Source organism: Plectropomus leopardus, chromosome 1 (genome assembly GCF_026936395.1).
Source record: "Plectropomus leopardus strain MGB_pleo_1.0 chromosome 1, ASM2693639v1, whole genome shotgun sequence".
In the NCBI taxonomy this organism is placed as follows: Eukaryota; Metazoa; Chordata; class Actinopteri; order Perciformes; family Serranidae; genus Plectropomus; species Plectropomus leopardus.
Window position 1 is genome coordinate 16512232 of NC_142176.1, and position 15332 is coordinate 16527563.

General features: G+C 38.7%; 1 protein-coding gene across 1 annotated transcript; it reads left to right on the forward strand.

Moving 5' to 3' along the window:
- Positions 1-14446, forward strand: LOC121943976 (ephrin-B2a-like). The gene is made up of 5 exons (XM_088076546.1): positions 1-572; positions 2506-2789; positions 6264-6356; positions 9271-9381; positions 10661-14446. Exons 1-5 carry the CDS (start codon positions 463-465, stop codon positions 11056-11058), a joined length of 996 nt encoding a protein of 331 aa, XP_087932672.1. The 5' UTR covers positions 1-462; the 3' UTR covers positions 11059-14446.
- The last annotated feature ends 886 nt before the right edge of the window (positions 14447-15332 follow it).

The following is a 15332-nucleotide window of genomic DNA, read 5'->3' on the forward strand; positions in this document are numbered from 1 at the left end:
GGTAGTGTAAAATTTATTTCTGAGCAGGTAACCCAGCCTTTACCATTTCCACCAGAGAAGTAAAATGTTTTAATGTATATATATATTTATCTCAGTATCATAATTTGACCCCAAAAAAAGGGGAAAAAAATCGTGCCAACAAGCCCCCGGTCTCCCCTACGCATGAGCCAGTGAGGGGGCGGACCGGTCAGTCAGCTGATGACTGAAATACTCTTCACAATCTCTGTCCTCAATACATGGATTTCGTCACACGAATGATTTTCTAGCCAATTACGCACAATGTGGAAAAGCTCACTGAACTGCAGGAGGAAGAGTCGCAACTCGGAAGGATTTCAGTCGGAGATGTGTCCTGTGCGCGCACCTGGAGCCGCCGGAGACATGCAGAGGCAACACATTTTATCCTGTTTCCCCTCTGTTTCATGATAGTGCGCCGCTGCTGTGGAGCTGAGATTTGTTCCTGTGATGGGGAGATTCATCACATGGAGCTGCGGTGCCGTGACCCTGCTGGCCGTCATTAGCTCATGTCGTGCAGTCACTCTGGAGTCCGTCCACTGGAGCAGCTCCAACACAAAGTAAGTGAGTGAGGCAGTTTCACGCTGGAGAGATGCTGCAACTTTGTCCTTTGTAGTGTGACCTAATTGATTAAGTTTGGATGCAACACAGTTTTCATATTGTGTATGAGTTGTTAACACAATTTTTATTGATTAATCACAATTGGCCTAAACAGTTTTGATAATAGATTCATCATTTTAAGTCTTTTATAGAGTAACAATGTAAATATTCTCTGGTTCCAGCTTCTCCCATTATTCTTCTTCTTATTAATTATCTTTTGATCAGCTAATCAGTAATCAACTAGCAGTTTCAGCTTTGAATTTGGCTATCATTGGATTTTGCCCTGTTCCTCTTGGTATGCTTTTTTTGCATTTTTTATCACTCTTTTTGTGAGGAGGTTTTAGAGCATTTACATTTATGGGGTCTTGTTTAAAAATGTATATGCTCCTATAGACGTAGATCTCGGGGGGACACACAAGGGTCATGTCCCCCTAAATTTTTTGTGTGCATTTGTCCCCCGCAATAAAAACATGAAAGTATCGAAGTACTTTTATTTTGGTGAAATTAAAGACATTTCCACCTTAAATTGAAGCAGAGGAGTCACAGGAGGAGGCAGGAAGTTTTGTGTTTGATGCTTAAGATTTTCTGGCGGAGGATCTCCAAACCCCTGTTTCATATGTGACTAGTAGCAGCAAAATCGTGCATTACACTGATTCTCTGCGATCTTTTATTCTGTTATTACAGATTTTTGTTTTTACCAAAAAACAAGGATGAAGTTCAGGTTACTTTATATGTATCCGTTGGTAAATTTGTTTTGAATTTTGATTATTTGATTTGTTTTCATTTTGTCTTGCTCAGATGCTTTGCTACAACAGAAAATTGAGATAAAGCCAAAAATCATAATATGGCATTAATTAAATAAAAATAAATATATGCAAATGTTGTTATGACTTGTTCAAATGAACTGCTGCAGCTGCAACAAAACTATTCCCATAGTGTTTTGTTTTACACCTCAGGACTGTAAACCTTCAACCAGAGTGCAGAAACTGAAATTCCCCACGCAAAGGATGCGTGTGAGAAATAAATCTGGTTATCCTCTGTAACCTTTTGGTGTTCAGGGACTCTGGGCTCAGCTGGGACTCACCAATCAGCCGACTAGACCACTTCACAATCTGATTCAGTTTGTTTCTGTCCTTCAAAGACAGGTTACCAAACCTTGACAACGTAGAAAAGGATAAGAACAGACTTAGTGTGGACCAACCAATAAGGAAACCAGTGCAGCCTTTTCTTCCCAATGATTTCTCACTCGACTTCTTCATTCCTCACCTGTAGAATATGACACGCCAACTGATGTTGTCACTTAAATCAAAGAAAACCTGATATTCTTTGGTTCCAGCTGAGAACAAACTTTTCAGATTTGGCTTTTTTGGTCAAAATACTCTGAACAGCTCAAAATTTAGTGCAGGAACTGGAATGTAAACCGGTTCCTTGTTGGTGGAAACGGGGTAACAGAGAATGAAACAATGACGCTTCTCTCTGTCTTAGGGGTCGGTAGATTATCATCCTGGCGCTGATATATGGTATTTTGCCGATTATCTTAATCTTAATTATTTTAATGATTGCTGATAAAAATTAATTAATTAAAAAGTGCAAAAAAAGTGTCAGCATGGGAGGAACTTTTACTTTGTAAAACCTCAGGGAGCTAATTTATTTATTCATTTTTTTATTTAAATTTTTACTTGACTTAATTAAAAAAAAGTTTCTTGGAACTTGCTGTATTTGATGTTGAAAGTTTCCGTTTTGATTGTAAATGCATATCAGTTCCAAATATCGGTTATCCGTCAAATTAACTACTAATTATCGGTATCACTATCGGCCCTGAATAAACAAAATCGGTCGACCCCAACTTTGTATTGTTCACTTCATCTTCTAACGCTCTTATCCCACACACAGATTTAGTCCAGGTCAGGGTCTGGTCCTGTATCCTCAGATCGGGGACAAGATGGACATTGTGTGTCCCCGGGCCGATGCGTCCTTGGGGGAAAAGGAGGAGTTCTACCGAGTGTACCTGGTCTCCAGGAGTCAGATGGAGACCTGCACCATCGACAAGACGGACACGCCCCTGCTGAACTGTGACAAGCCCCACCGGGACGTAAAGTTCACATTCAAGTTCCAGGAGTTCAGCCCCAACCTGTGGGGTCTGGAGTTCCTCAAGGGGAGGGACTACTACATCACCTGTGAGTCACAACCTCGCCGCTCAGACATGATATTCGAGTGTGTCTCAGTGCATGTGAGCACTTTAAAATCAGTAGACACAAGTTGCTGGTCCCCACAGGTGGATCTGAATCGATGCTTCCAACTGTTTCTTTCTTCTCATGGGAGAAGAGGAAGCCGTCATCCTCGGCTCCCTCACAATTTGTCAGTTTGCGTGAGAATCAAAAAAATGTGGCCTCGTTATTGGGCCGCTGTCGGTTGAACCAGCATCTTAGCGGCAAGTGATGCATGAGATATAGAGAGCAAGTCTGACCATGTAGCCTCATCCACCTCGCCACGCTCTGACAGCACACTTCGCTCTGGCAGGCCAGTGTGATTCCAAGGGCTTACATGCCCCAAATCACACAAGGCTTTTACAGCATCAGGCAGATTTGATGGGAGCTTTCATGGCAACGTGGCTTGTAGACTGTGAGATGTTGTTATCTGACCTAAATGCTGCTAACAAGTCTATGTGTGTGTGTGTGTGTGTGTGTGTGTGTGTGTGTGTGTGTGTGAGTGTGTGTGAGAGAGTGACGGGGTGAACAAGAGTTCTTGGTGTGTGTGTGTTAGTGTATGAATATATTAGTCATTTCTATGTTAGTTAAGATAAAAACCTAAGTATTCACTTTGTCCACCACTTTTTGCATCCAGAGCTGAAACAACAAGTCAACAACAAGAAAATTAATGTGCAAATATTTTGATAATCCATTAATATTTTAAGTCATTTGTTGTGGAAAATTGCCAAATATTCTCTTGCTCTGGCCTCTTAAATACGATGACTTACTGTTCTTATTTATGTAATAACAAATGAAAATATCTATTTGATTTTAGACTGTTGATCATATGAGACAAGCAAATCGGAAATGTCTTGCAAAAAGATGCATTTTTCTATTTTTTTCTGACATTTGAAATTAAGGAGACAGCTCAGATTTTTTTATATTTGGGTTGTGGTTCAATTATTAATTTTATTTAAAGCCTTGGAAAACACATTGGGGGTGAACTCTCACTTTCAGTGGTGCTGAGGTACATACAATGTTCAACAGAAAACAACAGTAATACAGGAGAACACAACGCTTTTACAAAATAGAAAACAAACAAAGCCTAAAAACAATGACAGTTACAATCAATTAGACCACAAATTAAACCTTGGAATTCCCTCAGTGTTATTAATGAAGTAACATTTTGCTGAAGCATATTCCAAGTATGTGGGGCGGAGCAGGAAAAACTGATCTTCCTTGCTCTGTGCAAATTTTTGGCACCGGCAGGGTGAGCCGTGTCTGTGATCGGGTACAGTGGCTACCAACAATAACAACTTACCCAAAAACATCAAAAGCAGTAGATGTCAGTCAGCATGCCCCCATTTTTGAAGAAGCAGGCTGGAGTGTGACGTAAAAGTACTGTAGTGCTGTGGATGGGTGTCAGCGACAAAACATATTTTAGCCACCTAAAAGCAGTCCCACTATGATACTTGTTCACTATAAGTTAATTCAGCTGTTGTAGCACTCTCTTCAAAGCCAGACTCCATTGAGAAAAACAATGATTTAACACCACTGAACACAGGAGCTGCTGGTCTACCGCTGCCTTGAACAGTTAGGTTTTTGTTTTATTGTGTGACTTTGGCATTTAAGAGGGTTTGTTTGGAGTCACCAAAGCCTCATGATAACACAACTTCACTTACTAATTGAAGCAGCAGTAGACCAGCAGCTGCTGTGCTCAACAAGCTAAAATGACTGTTTTTCTTCATGGAGTCTTGCTGCTTTGAAGAGAGTATAAATGGGGAACTGAAGCGGTTAAAGGCCTCCACATCAAAAATAGGCTGTCTTACAAAAAAGGTTAAGTGGTGAAAATACTCTCAATATAGCGTACACTTAAATTGGCACTGATTTTTTTTTTTTTTAAGAGGGACTGTTTTTAGGTGGCTTTTAGGTTATTTTTTTCAATTGTAAATATGGTAAATTCGGTAAATATGTTGTGCTTGGTGTTTGACTGTCTTTGAAGAAGGTACACTGTGTTCATTTTGTAGTTACTTTCCCAAGGACTACAATCCCCTTGATGTCTTGCTACTCAAGACTCAGTAACTGACACAAGTGTTTTGCATTAAAGCTAATCAAGTGACGCTCTCCCAGCTCCTTATGCTGCTGATTCCACTTCTTATGTTTTGCCTTGAAGAAGGTCTCTGACCGAAAGCTTGCATACTAAACATGATTTTTGCATGGATTTGAAAGTGTTGATGTGTTTTTTTCACTGTTGATAACAATTCAGCTTGAGCACTTCAATCCCTGGTGAACAGTGGGGTTTTTTGTTCAAGATTTGATATGCACTGTTTTTAGGTGGCTAAAATGTGTTAAGTTGTTGACTTCGCCACAGCAGTTCATTGCTTGGTGGTTCTCCTATCTTCCTCTCCAAACTGGGGGCAAGCCCACTGACATTTATTGTATGTAATAAACTGACTATGGATAAGTACGCCATTCAACCCCAGTTCAAAAAATCCGAACTGTCCCTTTAAGATAAAGAGTTCAAAATATTAGCAGAAAAAATCTGATATTAATCCTGCATCCCTGGTTGTCAGCTGTTTTGCATAAATACACAAATACAGAACAACATTTATCCAAAGATCAAACCATACTTCACACGATACAAATCACATCAGACATCATGAAAAGTGCATGCACAGCAACCAACTCATCATTACATTCAAACACCAAACAAATCAATTATCCTTTGGTGCAGCCCTCATTGCACCACATCAGTTTTGTGGTGTTTTTTTTTACACTTACAATCATCTATAAACTGAATGTAGCATCATAGTGTGTCTGCATTTTCTTTTCTATGTGACGCAACATTCGGCAACTGGCTAAACCATCTGCAAAGAAATCATGATGCATAATTTCATCGCTTGATAATTTTGTTCTATGATGATCTAAGGGACTGTTTGTTATTTATGAGGGGTGGCCAAATGAGGGAGGCTTAGGCTGGGAGGCTGGGAATGGACTTATGTTCTTTATTTTGGCTTAGGGGAGGGACATACAACTTGAAATGGTTGCAATTATTTTAAATATCCTCTGTCATGCTCTCGTTTTCTGCTTAGGTGCACATAGAGCTTGTGTGATGGTGATAATGATGCAATTTGTAAGGAGGATATACATTTTGTGTAAGAAATCAGCTCTTTGTTTTGGTGATAACGCTCACTCCTGTGCTGTTTGCTTGTTGAATCGGCTCCAGTTCCTACGTTTGGTTTGAATATAATAAAATGTGGTTGTTTATGATGGGGGGAGAGCCATGCAATTTCCTGCAGTCACTCAGGGAGGCTCAAGTTAAAATATTTGTAGCTTTTGGATAGAAAAAAATAATTTACACCCCAGCCGCCACGCTCCTCTGATAAATAAAGAACAGTCCCGAAAGAAATCTAAATGTGAAAGAATACTTGAATATTTGATTCCTCTCTCTCTCTCTGTCAGCCACCTCTGCTGGCTCTCTGCAGGGTCTGGATAACACTAACGGTGGGGTGTGTAAAACCAAATCCATGAAGCTGGTGCTGAGAGTCGGCCAAAGTAAGTACTTTGTGTATGTGTGTGTGTTAGCATGTGTGTAAAGCTGAGTGGCTGCCAGAGACACGCAGCTATATCACAAATAAAGTGACAATTAAAACAATTGTTTCACTCTAGTTAGCACTTGTGTGATGCAGTAATATCACCTCCTCTGGAGATATTAAGTGGTCAGATAATCTCAATCATCTCTTCACTCTCTTGATGAGAGATTGCCGTCATGAATTATCTTGAATCCCTAATTCAAACCGCTGGCAGCTTAAGGCCGTCAGTATTATCCTGCATGCGATCACTCAGACTGGCCATGGCAGTCAGTAATCTTTTTTTCCCGTCTGTATTAACATCAGAATAGCCAATGGTCCTTTTTTGCTCTTATAATATACATTAAAATTTAATAAAGTAGATTCTGAATGTATTCACTGCCATTACTTTAAATGTCCTGAGGATAAATCAATCTGTATTACAATATTCACACAGGAAGATATTGTTTTGCATTTCTTTAACTTTCAGTCTAATATTATAGTGGTGTAATTTGTCTTTTCGTTAGATAGTTAAATTTATATGTGAAGAAACATTACAGTGAACTTGTTTATACGTGTTTCTTTGCTATGATGCTGTGTTTCTGCAACAAACTTTAAAAAGCTGTTAAAGCCCCCAAATGTAATTTTTTGACCCCAGAAATGTGAAGTATTATTCATATAAATTATTCATGAATTTGAGATGAAAAATAAGCATTTTGTCCGTTTCTCAACTGATCATAAGTGAAAATACGGAGCTGTTTTCCTGCTGTGTTTACAAACTGCCATGTTGTAAACAAACCTTTTAACTGCAACAGAAAACATTAATAACTCAGATTTAGTTGTAATCTCGTGTTAATCTCCACATATATTAAAATTCCTGCAGTTTCCAGACTGGTGTTTACATCTCTGGTGGTGTCGTGACCCTTCTGTTTAGATTTGGATTTATGGATGGTGCCTTTTAAAATTGAAAGTCTGTGTTGCTGTGAGTGAAATAAATAATTACCAATGGTTAAATAATGCGCTGAAACAAAATTTAAAGTTCAAAGAGTGTAGCTGAAAGTAGAATGGCTGGCTGGCTAACGTTGTAACTGATAAATCGGTAAATTAAATGAAACAATTTCAGAACTTAAATGAATTATTAGGAGAAACTCTGGTTTTATTATATCCAAAGTTCACTTAAAGGTTGCACAGTAAGTATGTGAGTCGACTGCAGCACATTTCTTGGTTGTTTTGGCTGCTTTGTGCCATTTGCACACTGTGGATTATATTAATTATGGTGTTAAATAACTCCCTGCAGGCCTTAATATTTCCCTTTGAAACTTGCACCTTAAAGAAGCACTTCCATAAAGATGAGGGGCTTGTGAGAGTCTTTGTTAAAAAGAAAGCAAAGTAAAATATACTCCATTGTAAGTTCTGCATGAAATATCCTACTTAGTAAAAGTACAAAATTATTATCAGCAAAATAAAATCAAAGAAAGAGTACTTTTACCCACGTGACTCATGTAATATCATATATTGCATTATTAGATTAACACTGATGCATTGATGTGGGAGCAGCATTTTACCATTGTAGCTGGTGAAGGTGGAGCTTGTTTAAACTTCTTTATGTTTTGTTTATTCCAATGGTTTGGGGGTCAACTGCCTGCGAAGGGTCACATGATAAATCTGAGAGGGTTAGGAGTGTTAGATGGTTAATGGGGCAGGAAATGGGCACAAATTTGTATTTTTTGGATGGAATTTGGACAGAATTTTAGCTTTGTTTGATGAAATATGGAATAATTTTATCTCGGTTGATGCTGAACTGTTTAATTGACACCATGTGGGAAGTTTAGGGGGGAAATATCTCTGTGATGTGACTGCTAATGACTCATAGATATCTGAAATATGCAAACTATTGTAATTCCCAGGGCACCAAATACAGCAGCTTTGTCAGTGGCCCTGGTACCAACATAATGCACACTTTAGCTTCCGTATAAGATAACTCACTCTAATGTGAAATTATCCACAGCAATGACCTGTATGACTGAGTAAATCTCCACAGGCCAGGAGGGAGGAGCAATGGATGGGTCAAACAAACCCAAGACTCTGACCAAGGAGACAACTGATTGTGTCTTTTGCTAAACTAAAAGTCAACTTTTTTTTTTAACTAAAGTATCTTGCTAATGTAGTCAAGTGAGCTGCCGTACAAGTTGGGAGTGAGCCAGCAATGTTGTTTTTTGTTTGTTTTTTTGTTTATTTGTTTTTTGGTAAGTGAACACAAGCCAAAAAGGTTGGAACCCACTAGTTTAATTTGTTTTATAGCCTGTTGTATTTTCCTCTGTGTACATATGTTCTTGATGTGAACAGTAACTAGTAATAACCCTCAAATACATGTAGTGGAGTAAAAAGTACAACATCTTCCTCTGAAATGTAGTGACGTTGAAGTATGAAAAATGAGAAAAAGAAAAAGAGGAAATACTGAAGTGAAGTGAACATTTCTCAAATTCTGTCATTTAAGTTTTCTAAAGAATGACAACATGATACAGCTGTAAAAGTGGTAGAGTGCCCCTTTTATGCATGTGATTCCCTAAATTTTCCAAAACTTCTTTTGAGAAAAACCCCAGAGAAGAATTTGAATCAGATAAATTTAGTCACAAATGTGTGGTTGAAGAAGTTGAAAGTATTAGTGATAGTTTTTCCCTACTGAAACAAGAGTCCTAGTGATGACTCAGAGGACAACTTTTTGTGGTCTAGTTAGTTAGACCTGAATGACTGTCAGGGCAAAAATACTCAGTTAAAAACAAAAAACTTTTCTGGCTTTGATTCTTTTACCAAACACTAATTATTGACCAAACATCATTAAAGTTACAATAGGAACTATTAGTTGAGACTTTTTTCAGCTGTCTTGTTTTATATTTCAGGCTCTTCAGATCCACCTTCAACCCTCCAGGAGTCCCCCACCAGATTCCCACCAATACGACCAAAGTCCAAGGACCCCTCTGCAAAGGAAAAGGATATAAAAAGCAAAACTGGTACGAACGCAAAGCAAAAGTATTGTCTGAAGAATGTGTACAGGCATGCCAGTAACATTTTGACACACATGATCTCTCCAACTTTGATTTAATTTAATTACATTTTATTATCAGAAAAATTCTGAAACTTGTCTGGCATCCCGGGACATCAACAGTTTCAAATGAGTACAAAAATACAATACATTTAACCAAACTAAAGAAAACATTTTAATAATTTTTGAGACAATGATAGATCTTTATAAGCTATATTAGGTTTTGCATATTTACAACATACTTTTTGGTTGGATCAATTCATGTTGCTTTAGTCTTTTCATTGGGTTTGTGGACATAAGAAAAAACAGAATCATCAGCAGACTTACTTTTCTTTACTGATTAATTTTACGGACAAGCGATAAGTGATATGTGTTTGCATTTTAATTGTCTGCAGTGGATAAAGAACTATATGCTCTGAAAACTGATTTCAACTTAGATAGTCCTTTACAGACTAACTTATTTGAATTTCAGCTCACAAATGTCACTGATTTCTCCAGATAGGTAGAGATTCTCCCTTACCTCTTGTTCGCGGCATCCTATGAGTCTGTATTTAAAAAGAATGAAAAAATGAAAATGAATTGAACCATGCTGACATATTGGGATCAAAAAACATTCACTGTGTGTCCCAAATCCATTCTGCTGACTCATCCTAAGCAGGTTTTAGTATGTAGTGTGTAAACACTAGAAAAAAGACAAAATAAAGTGCACTGAGACCAGACAGCCTGCAGGCTAAATGTGATTTTTGAATGAGCCATTAATGGACACTTTTCTCCCACAATGCAGTTTGCAAAGAAATGGCCAAGTTTTAACTGGCGGTAGTTCTGTGAAGTTGCCGTTTGCTTGAAAATCAACATCACATAATCTAACTTTAGTATAAAATGGTAAAGTATATTGATGTTGTTGTATACTAACTGCTAGAAAAATGCACTGCTGTATAGAATTAGACATTTTGGACAAAGAGTCTCTTTTTACTTTTATTGTGTACATTTTCTAACTTGTACCAAAACCTTCCCTGATCATGAATCAGTCATTCCATTAGAAGAGACAACAAGCTGTTTATCAGTGAGACACTAGAGATTGTTTGCCTTTGTTTGAGGTTTTTCATGTTAACACACACTGATCAGGCCACACGCGGGCACAAACTGGGAGAAATTGTTATTAAACCTCTGCGTCATGTGCCCTAGTTCACTCTTTCATCTCAGTTTCTCCTTCCTTTTTTCTGTGTCCCCTCTGCTTCTCATGACAGACTCAGGCTCAGAAACAGGACAAACAAACCCCGGTGGCAGCGAGAGCGGCTCCGAGCCAGGACTGCTCATGTGGGTTGTCTCTGGTGGTGTGATCCTCCTTCTGGTCATCATAATTCTGCTGGTCATGCTGTGGAGACACCGTCACCGTCGCTGCGCCCCAGATAGCCAGCAGTCTGCGTCCGTGTCCCTCAACACTTTGGCCGTGGCAAAGCGGGACAGCATTGGCAGCGACAACAACGGCTCGGACCGCAGTGATGTTGTGTTCCCTCTGCCGGCTTCTGACAGCATGATCTGCCGTCATTATGAGCGTGTGAGCAGCAGCGACTATGGGCCCCCTGTGTACATAGTTCAGGAGATAACGCCTCAGACTCCCACCAACATCTACTACAAAGTCTAATGTTTGCTGATGCCAGTCTTTGGCTGATAATCCAAAACTGCTGGAGACACACAGCTTTTCTATTTTGTTTTTGGTTTAAAGTTTGAAGAAAAGTCACCTGTGGGATCCTCTGAGAGCTGTACAGCACTGAACACTTTTCTTCTTCTGGTGTCACAAGTGCACGTAATGCTGCTTCATTATGAAAAGACAATCAGAGAGGAAATGGATATCGTAACACATCCTTTCGTTTTTTTTTGTGAGATCTGTCTGGAAGTGTGCAAATGCCACAGTGGGATAAGCATTTACTCAACTACCGTACTTAAAAGGTTCAGTGTGTAAGATTTAGGGGGATTTAGGGGTTTATAGCGGACAGGATTTCATATTGCAACCAGCTGAAACTTCTCCCAGGTCTCTACATCTCCAATACAAACACACCAGGTGTTTTAAACCAGTGAAAAACACTGAATGAAGCAGTTTTACATTACAAATCAGTGTTTCTCAGATTCTGCTCGTTCCAGATGGGTTTCCCACTACAGTGGCCAATGTGAAAATGTGACTGTCTCTTTCCAGAGCCAGTGTTTGGTTTGTCCATTTTGGGTTATTGTAGTAGCACGGCAGTGCATCATGACGAGGACCCGCTACCAATGTAGATAAAAATGTCTTATTCTAAGGTAATGGAAACATAATTCTTATTATCAGGTGATATACACCAAAGAAAACATACTTAAAATATTATATTACATTTCTTACAATACATACCCCTAAATCCTAAATACTTGACCTTTAAGTACAATTTTAAGGGAACTTCATTTTAGTATTTCCATTTCATGACACTTTATAATTCCACTCTACTACGTTTCAGAGAGAATTTTTGTGCTTTTTACTCCACTACATTTATGCAGCAGCCACAGTTACTGGGTACTTTACAACTTAAATTTAAAAATGTTATCACAAACAGTTAGTTTCTTGATTCGTCAGTTATCAAAAAAAACAACAACCTTTTTTGATAACTTACTGTCTAAGTATTTTTTCATGTAAAAATGTCAAACATTTCATGGTTTCAGCTTCTCAGATTTGCTGCTTTTCTTTGTTTTAAATGACAGTAAAGTGAATCGTTTTGACATTTGAAATATTGGATGAAAAAAACAAAAGATATTTTAAGATGCCACTTAGAACTCTAACTGATATACATATTGAATAAATAGATAAATAAATAAATGGATTGATCAGGAAAATAGTTGAGGGAGGATAATTACACACGGCGTAGGCTATCGAAAAACAGCATAGGCTACATTTGGGAAAGAATTAACACCTGCAGAATTACTCCATGCCACAAAAATGTAATTGATACGTTATGATCCTACTTGGATCTTTGTCAGGTCAGTTTGACGTCAATTTGACCTTATGGACAACAGAGACAATGTCTCGATTAAACTTTTGTGGCATACAGTCCTAAGTGTGCAGGTGTTTCTTCTGTCCTTGATCAATAAAACAACAAGCAAATCAAACCACCATGAAGTTGTAGTACAAGATACACTAAACACTATTGTTTCTCTGTATGGAGCTTGTTTACTTTTTACTTTTAATAATTTAAGTACATTTCCCTGATAAAACCTTTACTTAACACTTTGAATACAGAACTTTACTGGTAATGTAGTATTTTTACATTGAGGTAATGGTACTTTTACTTAGTTCAAGGATATGAATACTTCCTTTGCCACAGCTAAATGCCAATTATTTTGTTGTTATTTGTTGAAAAGAAATCCTCCACAATGCCACTGCACATGGAAGCTTTATTTGTACAGTAAATATGTTTTTTTAATTTAATGTGTTGATAAATCTGGACAAAAATTTGCACAGCGACACATTTTTTTAAGCACTTAATTATGAATTTCTGCACAACAGAATTGCGTAAACTGTGCTTGAAATGTAAGTGAACTCAATATTTCTGCTGTAGACTGCTTTCATGTGAACAATATTGTTAATCTTTAATCCTAATTATTTTAATCCGTGTTCCATAAACAACCAGGGGGCTGTGCTTTTCAAAAATGTAATTTCTCAGCATGGGAAATGGGTTTGTTTCTTGTTAAAGGTGTAAAAAAAACTGGACCAACAACTTGTCATTAGTCTACTCTCCAGTGTCCGTCTTCTCTGTCTGCTTTCCAAAACTAACAAGAATTAAAAGTGATGGGAACACAGAAAATAAACAGAATAAAATGGAGAAATGAAAGTTTGAATCTGAGCAAACAAAGTCACAACTTTCCACATTGTTATAAAATGACTAAGCAGCACCACTGTTTGCACACAGCCAGTGTCGAGACCCCCGGGGGTCTCATTCAGCAGTTGTATTACATTTAAAGGACTTTTAGTTATTTTTGTTGGTACCTTTTTAGGATGTGGTTGATGTGAAACTAACTTCAAACTCATAACAGTTTTCTTAATGATTTTGGAGACGCTGCTCAGCAGAGCATGTCTCGTCATTACTTAATGGTGCTCACGGGAAATTGGCTGTCATTCTGTAGTGAACAGTGCCATGATGAGCTTTCTCCATGTCTTATTAGGTTGAATGGAAACAACAAAGATACAAGATGCTAAAAGTCTGTGCATAAAAATCTCAGACTCTTTTTCTAAACCTGTCACTCATGTAGATGTTAATGTCAGCTCTGCAGGTTCAACAGATGTGTGAAACTTGACTGTATCAAACTGTGTGTAAAGGTGATGCAGATCTTTTTTTTTAATTTATAAAAACTCAGCATTTAATTGTCTCGCAGTGTCTCCTGTGGCTCTGTGCACGGCATCCATGGGTGAACATGTTTCATGCTCTTTCAGCCACATCATGCCGCACATTTTCAACCTGTCAGCCTCCATGAGCTTCTTCTCCACCAGGGACACTGTTGCCTCTGAAAGCCAGACTGGAGGATCTTCAGGACATGTGCTCTGTGCAGCAAACGAGGAAACAGCTCAAATTAAATCTATACAGAAAACAACTGGGGTTTTTTTTAACACAACTATCTTACAGAAGAACATTATGGTGAATTATTTTCCACAATGCACCACTTTTCTTTTCAGCCTGTGGCTCCATAGACTTATAATAAAGAGCTGCAGATGGCAGGCGGCTGTGATGGCCTCATTCTTAACCTGCAGCAAAATGCAATTTCCCCTCAGGCGAGAGGTGTATTTAAAATATCTGAGGGAAGAATTAGAAAATGTGTCAAAGATAACTTCATTACTACTTTCTATAATTGACTTCTTTAATAGACCAACGTGTCTCGGCCAATTTAAATCACTCTGGTTGCTTTCATTGGGGAAACCATCCTGAGCTGTATGCTTATAAACCACGCTGAAATTTAAATTTGATCATCACTTTGTGCTTCCTCTTGCCACATTGTGAAAAAAATAATACAACACAATTGCGCTTCTGACTCCGAAACACTGCATGTTCGCTGTCCATGTGCATGTGTGTGTGTGTGTGTGTCTTCCCACCCCCTCGCTTGAAGTGCTCTTGTGAGATGTTTTTGTCCTATGTGAAGCGTCACAGCTGAATGGGCTGTGGTCGGGCGAGGTGAGTTCAGTTGACCCCAGGGTCACGAGGAGACAATGGCGGCCGGGCTTCTATAGGAAGAACAAAACAGAGACCCCCAGGCTCATGGCCCCTGCTGTGGGCGGGGCTTGGATATGGTAGGCCATTTTAGAAAAAAAGGGCAGGAGTGTTGCAGCATCAGAAGAGACGTTTTGGATCTCAAGTGCAGGCTTACTATCACATGTGGGCCAGCTTGATGTTTTAAGTTTTCCATTTTACCTGTAAAGTTTTTGCTCATTTTTAAAGTGCAGAAAAATTATGTCATGGCTGTTTGTGTTGCTGCGTTGTCCTTATTTACAACTTTCTTTTATCTTTAAATTCTATAAACTATCACATGCAAAATGTCCAAAAATGCTTGTGCAACTGATTCAAATCTTTAATTTTCTTTTTTTGCAGAGAGCTTCAAGAGGAGGGGGGAGGACTAATAAAGAGAGCCGAGAGCTTTTATCTGACCCCATGGGATGATGTGAAGCCTACAACCTCACTGCATCCACCCACCCCCCACCTCACTTCCATATGCACAGGAACTAGCTCCACCACTGGCTTTGTGTGGGGGGTTGGGGGTCATGACTGAGCGCTCCCACTCCCACCATGTGCCATATTTGATGTTGGAGAATACATTTTCTGATATGAGGGTAGAAAGTTTTGTATTTGTTGGTCAGTTGGGGAATGAATGCTGAGGATCACATCAAACACCTTTTTGTGAGAGATCACT

What these genes read in the sequence shown, in the direction of transcription:
- LOC121943976 (XM_088076546.1), top strand. Translation starts at nt 463, where the DNA reads ATGGGGAGATTCATCACATGGAGCTGCGGTGCCGTGACCCTGCTGGCC. An exon ending in GAGGGACTACTACATCACCT is followed by an intron (nt 2,790 to 6,263) that starts GTGAGTCACAAC and finishes TCTCTCTGTCAG; the next exon opens with CCACCTCTGCTGGCTCTCTG. An exon ending in GGTGCTGAGAGTCGGCCAAA is followed by an intron (nt 6,357 to 9,270) that starts GTAAGTACTTTG and finishes TTTATATTTCAG; the next exon opens with GCTCTTCAGATCCACCTTCA.